This window comes from Orcinus orca, chromosome 8, assembly GCF_937001465.1.
Source record: "Orcinus orca chromosome 8, mOrcOrc1.1, whole genome shotgun sequence".
NCBI lineage: Eukaryota > Metazoa > Chordata > Mammalia > Artiodactyla > Delphinidae > Orcinus > Orcinus orca.
Window position 1 is genome coordinate 7,560,461 of NC_064566.1, and position 15,013 is coordinate 7,575,473.

Genomic DNA, 15,013 nt, shown 5'->3' on the forward strand with positions numbered 1-15,013 from the left:
CTTTGAAGCTCTGGAAGAGGCAAAGTGGCGCTATGTGGGTTTTAGAAATAAAATCAATAAATGACTTAACCACAGCCCAGCTATCTCCGTTTCTCTCCCCTGGGGCCAGCTCCATTCCTGGGCTCACTCCCTTTCTGTTCCCTGCCGTCAGCTTTCGTTAAGGTTTTGGGGGGGTAACAAGTGGCTGAAGGAGGCATCAGTGGCCTTTCTCCAAGCAGCTCAAGGCCCTGAAATGGAAGAGAGACAGCAGGAAGGCTTGGCCCTCGGAACCACAGCAAGCACCTGCCTTTGTGGTGGAACGGGAGGGAGAAGTGCTCTCCCACCTGCCTTGGACACCTAGGGTAGAGAAGAGCCCTCTACTTGACCCTGTTTCTGTTCTGCTGCAGCAGCAGTGTCTCCCCACCCCCTCAAAGCTAGGTTGGTGAAAGGAATGTCGGTTGGGAAAGGTCACCGTCAGGGCTGTGTTACTGAGACCCAGCCAAGGGCTCTGGAGGAACCCAAGATTGGTCCCGGGAAGGAGGCAGGATTTCTGATTAGAAACCTAGTCGGATGTAAACAACTTGAGTTATTTCAGGTTGGGAAGGTGCTCTCAGGGTTCTTTAAAATCTATGCATGCAACACTAATGGGGGTGAAAGGGGAGAAGGACTTGGGGAAGCAGGTCAGTTTCAGCCTTCAAGTTTCCATCCTGCTGGGCTGGGGGAAGCAAAATAAAAGAGGGTCTCCTGAGGTGGCGTCACCTTTGGAAAAGACTGGAAAGTTTGAGTGGGTGCCAATGACGCAACAAAGACCGAAAGAGCCCACAAGAAAGGTAGTTGGAGAAACCAGTTCAAAGTACATCTGTTTCCCAAGAGAAACAGGATGTGTCCCAGTTCAGCAAGTGCCTTGAGTGCAGGGGCGGGGTGAGCACTAAGTTGATGAGCAGGGAGGGGGCGTGGATTGAGTTGACATGGGGAGCAGGATAAGAAGCTAGGAATGCTCTGTTAGGAGCAGGTCCATAGTGGCAGGAAAATTAGGGGTCAGTGCAAAGGTTTGTGTGGCCAGAGCACGCAGCCACAGTTGGGGCATGAGGTGACAACAGGGGAACTGGCGCTACCTTGTCGACAACTGTACCAAGGAGCTTCTGAGCTCTACCCGGCCCTCCACAAGGAACCACGGGCCAGGCAGCCCAAGATGCTGGCCAAGCGCAGAGACCAGGTGCTTGGTGGAGGGTGGGGTGAACCTCCCCAGAGGCACAGCCCGGGAGGAAAGGCTGAGGGTGGGAACTGTGAGACCTGAGAGCCACCAGGCATTCTTTTGAAATACAAGGTGTAAAAAACTTAAAATGCAAACGTTTTAAGAGGAAGGTTTCTGTGTTCTCATGGCATCTGTGTTTTGGTGTTCTCTTCATGGTCTTTTTTCTCTGCTCTGGAGCACGCACTATGGAAGACCAGAACAGACGCTGTTTGGGAGTAGGGGTAGAGCAGAGCTTGGCCTTTGGAAGACTTGGAGTTTGGCCCCCATACTAGGGTGGTAATTCCAGGGCTGGGTCTGCTGTGGCGCAGAGAGTCCTCAGAAACAGCTTGGCCTTCCTTGAACCAGACTCGATAGCATCCTGCTGCTGTCCCGGCCTCTGACCTGCTTTCTTGGCCCTCAGACCAGAGCACCCAGTTCTCCCCTTCCACCGGCCCACCGCCCGGCCCCAGGAAGCCCAGGCATCCTTTGAAATAGCTCCAGGCCCTGGGCTCCTTTTGCTCAAAGAACAAAGCAGGATCTGAGGTCAGCCTCCACAAGACTAGGAGGCAGTGGCTGGAGGAAGCAGGGAGTTATATTCTCACTTGAGAGTATACATTTCTTGAAGGAATTCAAGGCTCAGAAAAGTAAAGCAACCAGCCTAAGTTCCCACAGCAAATCAGTGCTGGGGCCAGGACACCAGCAGTGAACTGGGGGCAGCCAAAGCCGCAGAAGGAAGGATCTGTAGCTGCCAGGCCCTGGGGAGGAATGGTGTAACATTCCCGGGGTGCAGGAGCTCCCATTTTACGGGTGAAGTCACATTTGGGAACCTGGCCCACTTTTTTTTTTATACAGCAGGTTCTTATTAGTCATCAACTTTATACACATCAGTGTATACATGTCAATCCCAATCGCCCAATTCAGCACACCACCATCCCCACACCCCCGCAGTTTCCCCCGCTTGGGGTCCATACGTTTCTGACCCACTCTTTAGGCCTGTCCAGTGTGAGGCCCCAGGTGGGAGAAATGAATGGGAGAAGGCCTTCACTCAGTCACCTGGCAGCTGCGTCATGGGGAGACCTAATGCCACTGGCCAATGTGTGTGTGTGTCTGTGTAGGGGGTGCTTCAGTTCTACCCCTGTGGGCCACAGGACTGCAGTTCCCAGGGACCCCTGCTCCAGGCTGGTGGCCTCCAGCCAAAGCTGGCCTGTAATCTGACCGTCCCTCTCAAAAGGTCACTTCAGAGGTCCTTGAGGGACAGCAACAGGGAGAGCTCAGAGTGACGTGACTTTGTGGGGGGGTGGGGCGGGGAGGGGCCCTGCCTCAGGCGACCTCCCCATACCACCCCTGGAACCCGGGGTCCCGGTCCCCCTTCTCCCAGCCACCCAGTGTCCTCTGCTAGCTGCCCTTCTTCTGTTCGGGGTACCCTGATCCTCAGCACCTGGGCCTTCAGCCTGTGGGGAATCCTGGCCCCTCTTGCCACATGTGTCCTCCCCACCCGGGTGCAGGGCCACCGTGGAAGCTTGACCAGAGGGCATCCCGCCTGTGGTTTGCAGCCTCTTGCGTGAAGGTCTAGAACCGAAGTCAAGCTGCTCTGATGGAGGCTGGGCCTCCTGTCACCTGTTCTCCTTGACAGCGCCCTCAGCCTCTCCAAGGAGTCCTGATTGAGGGCCCGCAATCAGGCTGCATCCTTCATCTATAACCCAGGAGAGGGGCCCAGATCAGGGCGACCTCAGCCAAAGTCACAGCCCAGAGGCTCTAGTCAAGCCTCAGGCCTCAAGCCAGTGCTCTGCCTGCTGCATCTTGTCTCTGACCCTGCAAAAGGCAGGGACGGGGACAGAAGAGAGCAGACCCCAGTGTGTGAGGCCTGGAGGAAGTGGGTCAGCGCAGGGCTGCGAATGAGCCAGGTGGCCCTCCCTGCCCCTCCTCTCCTCCCCTCACCCCAAAATAGCTCCCCGAGCGGCCAAGCCAAGACCGACCCATCGAGGGAGGAGGCGGGGCACGTTGCCCAGAGCCAGGCTTTAAAGCACCAGCCGGCTGGGGATCTCCACTCCCTGGCTGGAGGCACTGCTCAGGCCGCCCGCCTGTCCACACAGTCAGTCCAGCCTGCCCTCCCGCAGCCATGTCCCGGCCCCTGACAGACCAGGAGAGGAGAAAGCAGATCAGCGTGCGTGGCCTGGCCGGCGTGGAGAATGTGACCGAGCTGAAGAAGAATTTCAACCGGCACCTGCACTTCACCCTCGTGAAAGACCGCAATGTGGCCACCCCTCTAGACTACTACTTTGCGCTGGCCTACACTGTGCGTGACCACCTCGTGGGCCGCTGGCTCCGCACGCAGCAGCACTACTACGAGAAGGACCCCAAGGTGCTGCTTGGGGCACCCCGGGAGGGGAATGGGCTGGGTGCCCTGCCTGGGGGCTGGGAGATCTTGACCAAGTGGCAGCCCCTCCCTGGGGTCAGGGCTCTCTGCAGCAAAATAAAGGGTCACTCCAGGTTCCTGAGGTTGGAGGATCCAGGGGTGCCAGGTGCAATGGGTTGCTGGGGCAACCCAGGGGGAGAAATCTGGGATGGGAGCAGGTCAGGGGGCTCGGGTCAGGTAGGCTGGTTGCAAAGGCCCAGGGCTCACTCAGAGAATGGAGGGGCTTCTGGGGGACATGAAGATCCCTGTGGCCTGGGTTGGACCCTAAGTGGAAGGACATATCATTGAATGCGTGCGTGGTGTGTGTGCTGGTGCAGCGCATGGGGCGCAGCTGGGGTGGTGAGATCAAATGTCTGTTGGGGTCACTGGTAAATGTCAGCAACCTGACACTTCTGGGCAGGCGTGGGGGAGGGCCAGGGAGGGGACCCAGGGAACCAGGAGACCAGGCACCATCAGCATCCTAGATCCTGGCAGCTCTCTGTCCTCTTCTTGGGACTGAGGCTTGAGAGCCAGGGGGCCCTCTGCAAGGACAGGAGGTGGCCGACTCTAGCCCTGAGTCATGTGTGACCTTGAGCCAATGACTTTTTTCTCTGGGCCTGGCTTTCCCTTTTGGGGAGCACTTGGAGGTGCTTCCCTATATTCTGACTCCCTGATGGGCTGTTGGCAGGATTGCATGCAATGAAAGGAGTTCCTACCTCTCCTAGGCACCTCTCCTAACCCCTGAGGTAGATATGGCCAGCCCCATCTTCCAGATGAGGAAACTGAGGCTCAGAGAAGAAAAGTGATTTGTCCAAAGTCAGAAGAAATGCTGGGACCAGAATCTTGCCTGTTGGGTCCCAAAGCCTGAGAAGGGGGGAGAAATGGAGGCAGGGCTGGAACATGCTGGGGCCTAGGAGTGGGGCAGGAAGTATGAGAGGTGCAGGCCCAGCTGCGCCTGGCTGAATGTTAGTGGGTGGCCTTGATGCCCTCCCCTCCACCTCCCAACCTGTCTCTCCGGGCAGAGGATCTACTACCTGTCTCTGGAATTCTACATGGGCCGGACGCTACAAAACACCATGGTGAACCTGGCCTTGGAGAATGCCTGTGATGAGGCCACCTACCAGGTGTGTGGGGGAGGGGCAAGCCTTGGGGCTTGGGAGATTGACCTGCTGGCCCTTGGCCCTGACGCCTGCCGTACCCTCCCGCCTCTAGCTGGGCCTGGACATGGAGGAGCTGGAGGAAGTCGAGGAGGACGCAGGGCTGGGCAACGGGGGCCTGGGCCGGCTGGCGGGTAAGTGAGCAGGGTGGCAGGGGATTGGGCAGAAGGGTTCCTTTGTGCCACGTCTCTGACACCCACCTCCACGCACACCCCTAGCCTGCTTTCTGGACTCCATGGCGACACTGGGCCTGGCTGCCTATGGCTACGGGATCCGCTATGAGTTTGGGATTTTTAACCAGAAGATCTCTGGGGGTTGGCAGGTGAGTGACCTTGGGCCCTGACCTTGTTATGATGATGATGGAGAAGACCCCTATTTGTTCATTCATCTGCACATAGATCCAGAACCAGCCCCAGCCTTGGTGGAAAACATCCTTGCCCCTTCCCCCTGGCCCCAAGCCAGTTGTTAGCTCTGGGGATAGGAGGTCCATACCTGTGGAATGTCTCAGACTCTCATACATACACAGTGTCCCCGTGGATATTCCACCAGACCAGGGGCCCACCTACCCCAAAGCCCTTCATTTACACCCTCCCTGTATAGGGCACATTAGGGCCACTGCTCCTGGCCTACTCACCACCTGCTGTGGTGTGAGCCTGGCTCTGACACTGCCTTCCTTTCTCCCCTGACCTGCCTTGGGCTCAGATGGAGGAGGCTGATGACTGGCTTCGCTACGGCAACCCCTGGGAGAAGGCCCGACCCGAGTGCACACTGCCTGTGCACTTCTATGGCCGAGTGGAGCACACCAACCAGGGGGCCAAGTGGGTGGACACGCAGGTGAGGGGGAAGTCAGGGAGCGGGGTGTGGTGGTGGGGAAATCTAGTGAGGGAGAGGGGAGGAGGTTCTAGAGGAAACAGGGAGAAACAAGGAAAGAGCCTGGAGGCTACTGGACCTAGTGCTATTTTATAATGGATGCCACTGAGGCTCAGAGAGGTTAAGTGACTTATTCAAGGTCACACAGCTAGAACTAGGAGAGGCTAGAGACAGGGTCACAGGGGAGCCAGACCAAGTGCAGAGCCTGGGAGGAGGAGAGAGGCCACCGTGCTCTACCAGTGCTTCTCCCCTGACCTGGCTCCTTTCCACCACCCCACAAGACTCATCAAAGAATAATCACGGAGTCTTGGCTCCCCTGCACATCTGAACTGGGGGCTTGATGGGAAACAAAGCAACAGCCCAGAAACGGGGACAGGGGAGAAACTTAAAAGCCTGGAGAGGGCAATTGACTTGTTCAAGGTCACAGAGCAAGTTAGAGGGAGCCTGAAGCTAAACGAGGTGTCCAAATTCCAGCTCAGCCAGTCTTGCTGTGGCTGCAGGTCACCGGCCTCCAGATGGCTGCACAGCAACCTCTAGGCTTTCAGAATCTAGAGTTTGTTCTGCTGTCATCCACGCCAAGGTCCAGCAGGGCTCTGGCTGCCCGCCTAGCTCTATGCTCTTGGGCCAGTCCCTTCCCTCTCTGAGCTGCAGCTTTCACTCTGCTCCAATCAGGGGCTACTTAGTGTTGGGGAGGGAGGCGTGGGTGCGCCCCCGCCCCATGGTAACAGGCAGCTATGGGCAGCAATTATTGATGTTTGCTAATTGTGGGAGGTGGGGCCAGCATTAGTCACTGCTAATTAGCCCTGTGGTCAACCAGGCATAAGCCCTTTGGATGGCCTTGACCTCCGTGACGCCCTCAGCCAGGCCCCATGGTTCCCCCCAGCCCTTCCATGAGTCCAGAGTGTCCTCTAGACTGTGCTCAGGCCAGCGGCCAGCTCATCGCCATCATGGCGGAGTGGCCACCAACAGGGCCCCGCCCTGGGCTCCGAGCTCATCCCCACCTCCTGGAATCTTCACAACAGCCCAGCAAGGAGGGGCACGGTGGTGTGGGGAGGCACTGGGAAGTCCTCTCCTTATGGACGAGGTCCAGAGAGGTTGGCGGGGCTGCTTGTGTCACCCAGAGTTGGGACTAGAACCCAGCATGGGGAGTTGGGGGAGTGCAGTGACAGAGCACGGAGTTCCGGCTCTCAGGGCCTCTTGGGCATGGCAGATGCCCACCTCCTGACACAACACCGGGTGCCCCGCAGGTGGTGTTGGCCATGCCTTACGACACACCTGTGCCCGGCTACCGCAACAACATCGTCAATACCATGCGCCTGTGGTCTGCCAAGGCCCCCAATGACTTTAACCTCAAGGACTGTGAGTTCAGCCAAAGTCAGCAGCCCCTGCCCACCCCGGCCCACACTCGACCCAAGCCTGACCCTGTCCCCACATTCGTTCCTCAGTCAACGTCGGTGGCTACATCCAGGCTGTGCTGGACCGCAACCTGGCTGAGAATATCTCCCGTGTCCTGTATCCCAACGACAACGTACGTTACCGCCTGGGCTGGGGACAGGAAGCCAGAGTGTGTGGGAGAGGGCAGGAGAAGGGGAGTGACACTTGCCGGTGCCCTAGTCACACCCAAGGCATATTGCTGGCCCCTGTGTGTCCTGTTCTTCCCCCAAGTTCTTTAAGTGGGAGGATGCCTGAGTCCTGGGGGCAGCAGGTTAGGGTGGGGCACTTTGGATGAGCCGCTCCCTGGTAACACCCACAATACTCCTCCTGGTCCTTAGCCCTCCCTCCTGCTACCATCCACATTGCTGCTTCTTGGTGGGAGAAAGACCCCTGGGTCCCTGAGGTGGGGCAGCTCGGGGCTCAGGAATCTTGGTGTGGGTGGGAGTCTCCCCTGGCCACACCCACACCCACACCCCAGGCCACCACCTTGACTCCACCCTGCCTGGCACTGTCCCCAGTTCTTTGAGGGGAAAGAGCTTCGGCTGAAGCAGGAGTACTTCGTAGTGGCTGCCACGCTCCAGGACATCATCCGCCGCTTCAAATCCGCCAAGTTCGGCTGCCGAGACCCTGTGCGCACAAGCTTCGACGCCTTCCCGGATAAGGTACCAGGCCCCAGGGAAGGCCAGCCTCTACACCTCCTGTGATGGGTGCCATCCCTCCTCCCTCCAGTCTCAGCCTGAACCACCCATTTTACAGATGAGGACGTGGAGGCTGGGTGTTGGGGGTGGGTGTGGGGGGATCTGCTCGCGATCCTCAATAGAACCTCGCTCCCCTCTTCCTCCTGCCCCATACCTGCCCCCGTGAGGGCCTCCACCCCCAGCTCAACCCTAGAACCATGAGGGGCCCTGGGGGGGGTGCTCTGAAGGGGCAAAGGACAGCAATCATAGCCTTGGTTTGGAGCCCAGACTGACTCCAATGCCCCCCCGCCCCCAGGTGGCCATCCAGCTCAATGATACCCACCCCTCCTTGGCCATCCCTGAGCTGATGAGGATTCTGGTGGACCAGGAGCGGCTGGACTGGGACAAGGTGGGCTTCAGGGCCCCTCCTGCACCCCTGCCTCACCCTCTGCATCTCAGGGTTCCCCTCCCAGTCTGGGGAGTGGAAAGATGTGGGTGGAGCCCCCACTGCACAGACGGCAGTGTGAGGCCCAGAGGGCGGGTGTCCTAGAACCTGGCGCGGCAGTGGCAGGGCCAGGGCTCTTGGCTGCACAGTGTGTGTGGAGAGCCATCCGGCTTAAGCCCGGGGGGTCCTTCCTCGCCATCCCATCTGTCAGGCATGGGACGTGACTGTGAAGACCTGTGCCTATACCAACCACACGGTGCTGCCCGAGGCCCTGGAGCGCTGGCCCGTGCACCTCATGGAGACCCTGCTGCCTCGGCACCTCCAGATCATCTATGAGATCAACCAGCGCTTCCTTAATGTGAGTGGAGGAAGCGTGGGGTGGAGGGTGGGGCGTGGAGGGCATGGAAAGCATGGCTCCTGAGACTCTGGCAGGGAGGGCTGTGGACAGAGACCTGGGGATAGGGTAGGGGCTGGAAACCTGGGTCCTGGGTCCCCGTCCTAGCTCTGGGCTCTCCTGGCACAGCGGGTGGCGGCTGCGTTCCCAGGGGATATAGACCGGCTGAGGCGCATGTCGCTGGTGGAGGAGGGCGCGGTGAAGCGCATCAACATGGCGCACCTGTGCATCGCCGGTTCACATGCTATCAATGGCGTGGCTCGCATCCACTCCGAGATCCTCAAGAAGACCACGTAAGACCCGCTCCGCAGACACCGCCCCTCCCGCTGGATCCCCGCTCACCCCCTCACTGCCCGGCACCGGCCATTCACAGTCGCCCTCAGCTGGCCCCTTCCACGGGTGGCACTGCTCTTACAAGAATCATAGCCTTGCCGTCCAGTCCAGTCCTGTCCCCAGATGACCCCTCTTACACACAGCACCCTCCCCCTCCCCTCCAGGCCCCTTTCATCAAGAAACCAGGGTAGGGGCCCCAGGGAGGAGGCCTTCATCCCACAGGGGTGATTGGTGATCCCCCGACCCCATCCTATAGCTTCAAGGACTTCTATGAGCTAGAGCCTCATAAGTTCCAGAATAAGACCAACGGCATCACTCCTCGGCGCTGGCTGGTTATGTGTAACCCTGGGCTGGCAGAAGTCATTGCTGAGGTGAGCGTTCACGTATGGCCAGTAGGGGTCAACACGGTCACCGCAGGGAGCATCTGGGTGTGGTTGTGTATGTGGTTCACTGTAGGGCACCCATCTGAGGGCTGAAGTCCATCCTGCACTGCGTTCCCCAAGCCTTGCATCTGTCTGGAGAAGGGGAACCATTTTCTTACTTGCATGAGGGTGCCTGTGGGCGAATGGAAGCCCTGGCTATGAAGGTCAACCTGGTGGAGTTCACAGTCTAATGGAGGGGTTATCAGCAGGTCACATCTGGAGTGAGACCAGAAAGGGGCAGAGAGTGGGAGCGGGGCCCTGAGGTCAATGCCTGTCAGAGGAAAAGGCCAAGAGGAAGGCCTGTGGGGTCAGATGGGGGTCAGCCATCAGAGCTCAAGGTCAGGAGGGGAGGAAAGATGCACATACATGTACCACCCCCCAGCTGGGAGGCTGCAGAGGAAGGAGCTGTCTGCAGTGGATGGGGCTTGGTTGACCTGGAAAGGGACCCCTCTGTGAGGGAGGACGGAGGAGGGATATGGGCCTAACTGAGAGCTATCTTCCCACAGCGCATCGGGGAGGACTACATCGCAGACCTGGACCAGCTGCGCAAACTGCTCTCCTATGTGGACGATGAAGCCTTTATCCGGGATGTGGCCAAAGTGAAGCAGGTGAGGAGCGCTGCAATCTGGGACAGACTCCTGTGCCAGGGCTTGAGTGGAGGGTGCTGGAGGGGCCGGATGTCTGAGTCAGGAATGGCCGATAGAGCTCATCTCTTCTGCAAACTCAGGCCATTGGTAGAAGTTGCCTGGAGTCAGTCCATGGTGGGAAGGCATCATCTGACCTCACTGGAAGAGTGCTGACATTGATTAGCAATGTCTGCCCTGATGCAGGAGTGGATAAAGGTAGCAAGGGAGACTTCTATCCTCACCTTCCTGGGAAAGAAATGAGACTGTAGGATTTCCTGAGGCTGAGGCCTATTGGTGAGCTCTCTCCACTCCCCTGACTTCAGGAAAACAAGTTAAAGTTCTCTGCGTACCTAGAGAAGGAATACAAAGTCCACATCAACCCCAACTCGCTCTTCGACATCCAGGTGAAGCGGATTCATGAATATAAACGCCAGCTCCTCAACTGCCTCCATGTCATCACAATGTACAACCGTGAGTGGCAGGGTTCCCTCTGGCTCCTGGTTCCCCCCTCTGTGTACCTCCCAGGATACTATATACTTCCTGATCAACATCTCCTTTGACCTCAGGATAACTCTTGGGACATGGAATTATCCCCATTTCACAGATGGGCAAACTGAGGCTCAGAAGGGGAGGAAGTGACAGATCTGAGGTCACAAAGCAAGTGATTGCCCAAGTCAGGGCTACTGTCTCCCAGCCCAGCCCTGGCTGGATGAGTGCTGTCAGGTGTTACTGCCTAGAAGGAAAACCTGGCCCACTCACTGGATCCCTCTGTTTCTCCACAGGCATCAAGAAGGATCCCAATAAGTTTTTTGTGCCTCGGACTGTGATGATTGGAGGGAAGGTGAGAAGCCGGGCTGCAGACCATGGCTGTGGTTCTTTGATATCCAGATTGAGGTCAGCCTGGCTGAGTTGCAGGATGGGGGTAGGAGGTCAGGCTGTGGAGCTGACCCCAGACTGTGCTCCCACAGGCTGCACCTGGGTACCACATGGCCAAGATGATCATCAAACTCATTACAGCCATTGGGGATGTGGTCAACCACGACCCGGTGGTGGGAGACCGCCTACGCCTGATCTTCTTGGAGAACTACCGAGTCTCACTGGCCGAGAAAGGTGGAATGCCGCCAGTGGGGACCCTAGGGAAGCTCTGATTAGTTCAGTTCCAGGAAGAGATATTAATCTCCTCTTCTTAGGGTGCTTGCACTTTAAGGAAGAATCTGGAGAGGACAATACTCAAATCATGAGGATGTCCCTTTAATGGTGGTATGGGGTGAAATTATAGGGGAGATGGGCCTCAGTGGTGCCCTTTAAATCACACAGTGGAGCTGGGGGGTGGGGGGAGTCCAGGTTAGGTCCCAGATGTTCAAATATCAACAAGAGGTGGCGGGGCGGTGGGGGGCAGTGAGAGAGAGACTTAATTGGTTAAGAGTGGAGCGTTGGGGTGGAGGGGACTCTGAATCTGGCTAGGCCTAGGGCCAGACTAACTCCAGAGTCTCTAGCTGGTCTGGGGCTCTTCCTGGAGCTGAGCTTGTCCCCTGCTGCCCCCCCGCACAGTGATCCCGGCTGCTGACCTTTCCGAGCAGATCTCTACTGCGGGCACTGAGGCCTCAGGCACTGGCAACATGAAGTTCATGCTCAATGGGGCTCTGACCATTGGCACCATGGATGGGGCCAATGTGGAGATGGCAGAAGAGGCGGGAGAGGAGAACTTCTTCATCTTCGGCATGCGGGTGGAGGACGTGGAAAGGCTTGACCAGAAAGGGTATGGGCTGCAAAGTTCACAGTCTGTTGGCAGGAGGCACCAAGGTGCGACTGCTGGAGGTAGAGCCGGGAGCAAGAGGCATGACTGGAAAGGCTGGTCCAGGCTGCACAAGGTCTTAGTTATGGCCATCACGAGTCTAGAAAACTTTTGAGGTGACTTATAACAAATAAAGTTAATGAAATGGGAAAAGAAAGAAGTAACAGAGAACTGAAGGGAAAGGAAGAGAAAATAATACCAACGCTCAGAGATAATAATATTTCTGGAATTGGAAGTAAAGTGAAATTCTTAGCTCCCTGGCAGCCATGGCAAAAAGGGAAATATGAGTACAGTAGTTATATCTGTGCTTGTGGTCAGAAACATAGATCTTCAGAGAAGACATTTTCCTGGCATTACTTTTTTTTTTTTTTTTTTTTTTGCGGTACGTGGGCCTCTCACTCTTGTGGCCTCTCCTGTTGCGGAGCACAGGCTCCGGACGCACAGGCTCAGTGGCCATGGCTCACGGGCCCAGCCGCTCCACGGCATGTGGGATCTTCCCGGACCAGGGCACGAACCCGTGTCCCCTGCATCGGCAGGCGGACTCTCAACCACTGCGCCACCAGGGAAGCCCCTGGCATTACATTTTTAACATTTTAAAATATGATTTTTTCTTCTCATAAAAGCAGTACATGCTCACTGGTTAGAAATATACAAAGCCACAAAGAATAAAACAACTGTCATCCATAATCTCATCACCCAGATTTAAAGCCACAGTTCTCTTTTTCTTCGTGTATATAGTTTTTAAAAGTTGGGAATAATGCATGTACAGTTTTGAATCCTGTTATCTTAACATTGGTGAGGCATTTTCCATGTCATTAAATAGTCTTCAAGATATTTTAAATGTTTGTATAGCATTCTATCTTATGTACATGGCATAACTTATTTAACTAGTTCCATATGGTTGGACATTAAGGTTGATTTCCCCTGTCTGTTAGGATAAACGTCCCTGTGATGACTAACCTTTTACATTGATGTCCACATCTCTGATTATTTCCTTAAGATAATTATTAGAAGGGGGTATTTCTGAGTAAAAAGTATGAGTTCTTAAGGCTCCTGATACACATTGTCAAATTGTTTTCCCGAAAGTTGGTACCAGTTTACACTCCCACCAACAGCTTACAAGAGCTGGCACTGAATATTGATAGGAATTTCTCCTGTGGGGCTTGACTAGAAAGTTTAGACTTGGTCCTTTGTTGTTGTTGTTGTTGTTTTGGTTGCACCGTATGACATGTGGGATCTTAGTTCCTTGACTAGGGATTGAACCCGTGTCCCCTGCATTGGAAGCGTGGCAGACTTGGTCCTTTGACCAGGAAGGAAATGTGAAATGTTTTGAGCAAAGTCCAACACGTTCAGAACTAGGCTCCAGATGGACACTTTTGGCTGCAGGAGGCTTGACTGGAGGGGACAATGTCTAGGTGGGGGACCAGTGTGGGGCTGACACCAGATGGCAGGGGGAGTCCCCTGCAGCAGGCCACTGCTGGGGATGGGGATTAGGGACATTGTTGAGGAGGCGGACTTGGTTTCTGGTTGGAAGAGAGAAAGGGAGGAAAGAGATGAGACTGGTCTTGAGAGATTTGAACCCAGGTGGCTCAGGAATGGATTGTGCTGCCTTAGGAAGTGGGACACTGGAGGAAAGTTGGTGCCAGGCACAGCGATGAGCTTGGCTGGACGGTTTGAACTTAAGGATGTTCCTCACGATATACCTGTTCGCTCCTTCTGGGGCCTGAAAGTGAGGCCAGGGATGGACTGTGGATGGTGGGGGAGAAAAGCCATTAACGAAGGAAAGAAACCTGTTGGGAGACAGTGGTGGTGTGTGGGAAGAAGAGCGCTTGGTTTGGGGCCTTTGGCTCTGACACTACCTTTCTCTCCTCTCTAGACCTCAGTTTCCTCATCCACAAAGTGGGGGATGAAAAGCTGAGCTGAGAAGGGAGGGGGCCTCTTGGAAAGACCTCCAGAGGGAGTGTGGCAGCTGCGGGGAGGGCAGTAGCAGGCTGGGCCTGGGTTTTGACCCTGGGGCTTGGAACTTTTTGCTGGAGGAGGAGGAGCCAGGAACCCATTTCCAGGGCACTGACTACAGCTCTTCCCCAACAGGTACAATGCCCAGGAATACTGTGACCGAATTCCAGAGCTTCGGCACATCATTGACCAGCTGAACAGTGGCTTCTTCTCCCCCAAACAGCCCGACCTGTTCAAGGACATTGTCAACATGCTCATGCACCATGACCGGTGAGCTGGCCGGCCAGGAAACTGCGCACGTGGGGCTGCTGGGCTCAGTAGGGCTCAGGTGCGGTGGGGAGGCTGGACAGGGCTTCTGGGCAGTTGGGACTAGATTCCTTTGGAAGCAGCATCACTGTTCAGGTCCCCAGAAATCCAATGGGACAGGATGGGCTTGGCCCTTGACCTCATGAAACTTCCTGATTCTCCATTCCCCTCCAGGTTTAAAGTCTTTGCAGATTATGAAGAGTACATTAAATGCCAGGAGAGAGTCAGTGCCCTGTACAAGGTGAGGGGTCCTGGGCCAGGGGCTGGCAGGGCTTTGGTGGCCCTGGTTGGGATGAGGTGGTAGGTGGGGACCCCACTGGCAGAGCTAGCTCCCTTTTGGCTTGTAGAACCCGAGAGAGTGGACGCGGATGGTGATCCGGAACATAGCCACCTCTGGCAAGTTCTCTAGCGACCGCACCATTGCCCAGTACGCCAAGGAGATCTGGGGCGTGGAGCCTAGCCGCCAGCGCCTGCCAGCACCTGATGAGAAGATCTGAGCCTCTAGACCAGACCCAAACCTGCCCCTGAGTCTGTTGGCAGTCCCTTGGGCCAGCTCCAGCTCCTTGTCCAGAGGGTAGGGTACTGGGGTTAGATCTCTAAACCTCTTCCTGGAACCCCATTTCCCATCAGCCTTGAGATCCCAGTGTTCAGCGTGACTAAGGACACTGCTCCCGTCCTGTCCTCGGGCTCCCCGCCCGCTCCTATTTATGGCTCTGACCAACTTTACCCACTCCCCAATAAACTGGTTCTCCTTGGGAGCCTCCTTACTCCTCTGTCTGTTGGGAAATATTTTTAGCTCCGGGCGGCATAGCAGCTGCACAGTCACCGCGCCTTACCCCCACCCGTGTCAGGTGCGTCCCCTTAGAAGGGGGGGGCGGCCTGTGGGGGCAGGGCCCGGACTCTCCTGCCTACTTCCAAGCGTCATCCTCCACGCCTCTCTTCCCAGTGCTGTGTCCATACTAGGTCAGCGGCCTGCTAGGCTGGCCGGGG

The 15,013-nt window shown here is 56.4% G+C and overlaps 1 protein-coding gene across 1 annotated transcript; it reads left to right on the forward strand.

Annotated features, from left to right (window-relative positions):
- The first annotated feature begins 3,253 nt into the window (after window positions 1–3,253).
- Window positions 3,254–14,790, forward strand: PYGM (glycogen phosphorylase, muscle associated). The gene is made up of 20 exons (XM_004264310.3): window positions 3,254–3,575; window positions 4,631–4,732; window positions 4,821–4,899; window positions 4,984–5,087; window positions 5,468–5,599; window positions 6,883–6,994; window positions 7,081–7,163; window positions 7,588–7,731; window positions 8,063–8,155; window positions 8,403–8,549; window positions 8,715–8,878; window positions 9,175–9,289; window positions 9,847–9,948; window positions 10,290–10,437; window positions 10,749–10,807; window positions 10,935–11,076; window positions 11,518–11,725; window positions 13,853–13,987; window positions 14,198–14,264; window positions 14,371–14,790. Exons 1-20 carry the CDS (start codon window positions 3,333–3,335, stop codon window positions 14,518–14,520), a joined length of 2,529 nt encoding a protein of 842 aa, XP_004264358.1. The 5' UTR covers window positions 3,254–3,332; the 3' UTR covers window positions 14,521–14,790.
- The last annotated feature ends 223 nt before the right edge of the window (window positions 14,791–15,013 follow it).

Bases quoted from the DNA above. Each gene is read 5' to 3' on its own strand.
- PYGM (XM_004264310.3), top strand. From the start codon at position 3,333: ATGTCCCGGCCCCTGACAGACCAGGAGAGGAGAAAGCAGATCAGCGTG. The intron at 3,576-4,630 runs GTGCTGCTTGGG...CTCTCCGGGCAG, and splicing joins ACTACGAGAAGGACCCCAAG to AGGATCTACTACCTGTCTCT. The intron at 6,995-7,080 runs GTGAGTTCAGCC...TTCGTTCCTCAG, and splicing joins TGACTTTAACCTCAAGGACT to TCAACGTCGGTGGCTACATC.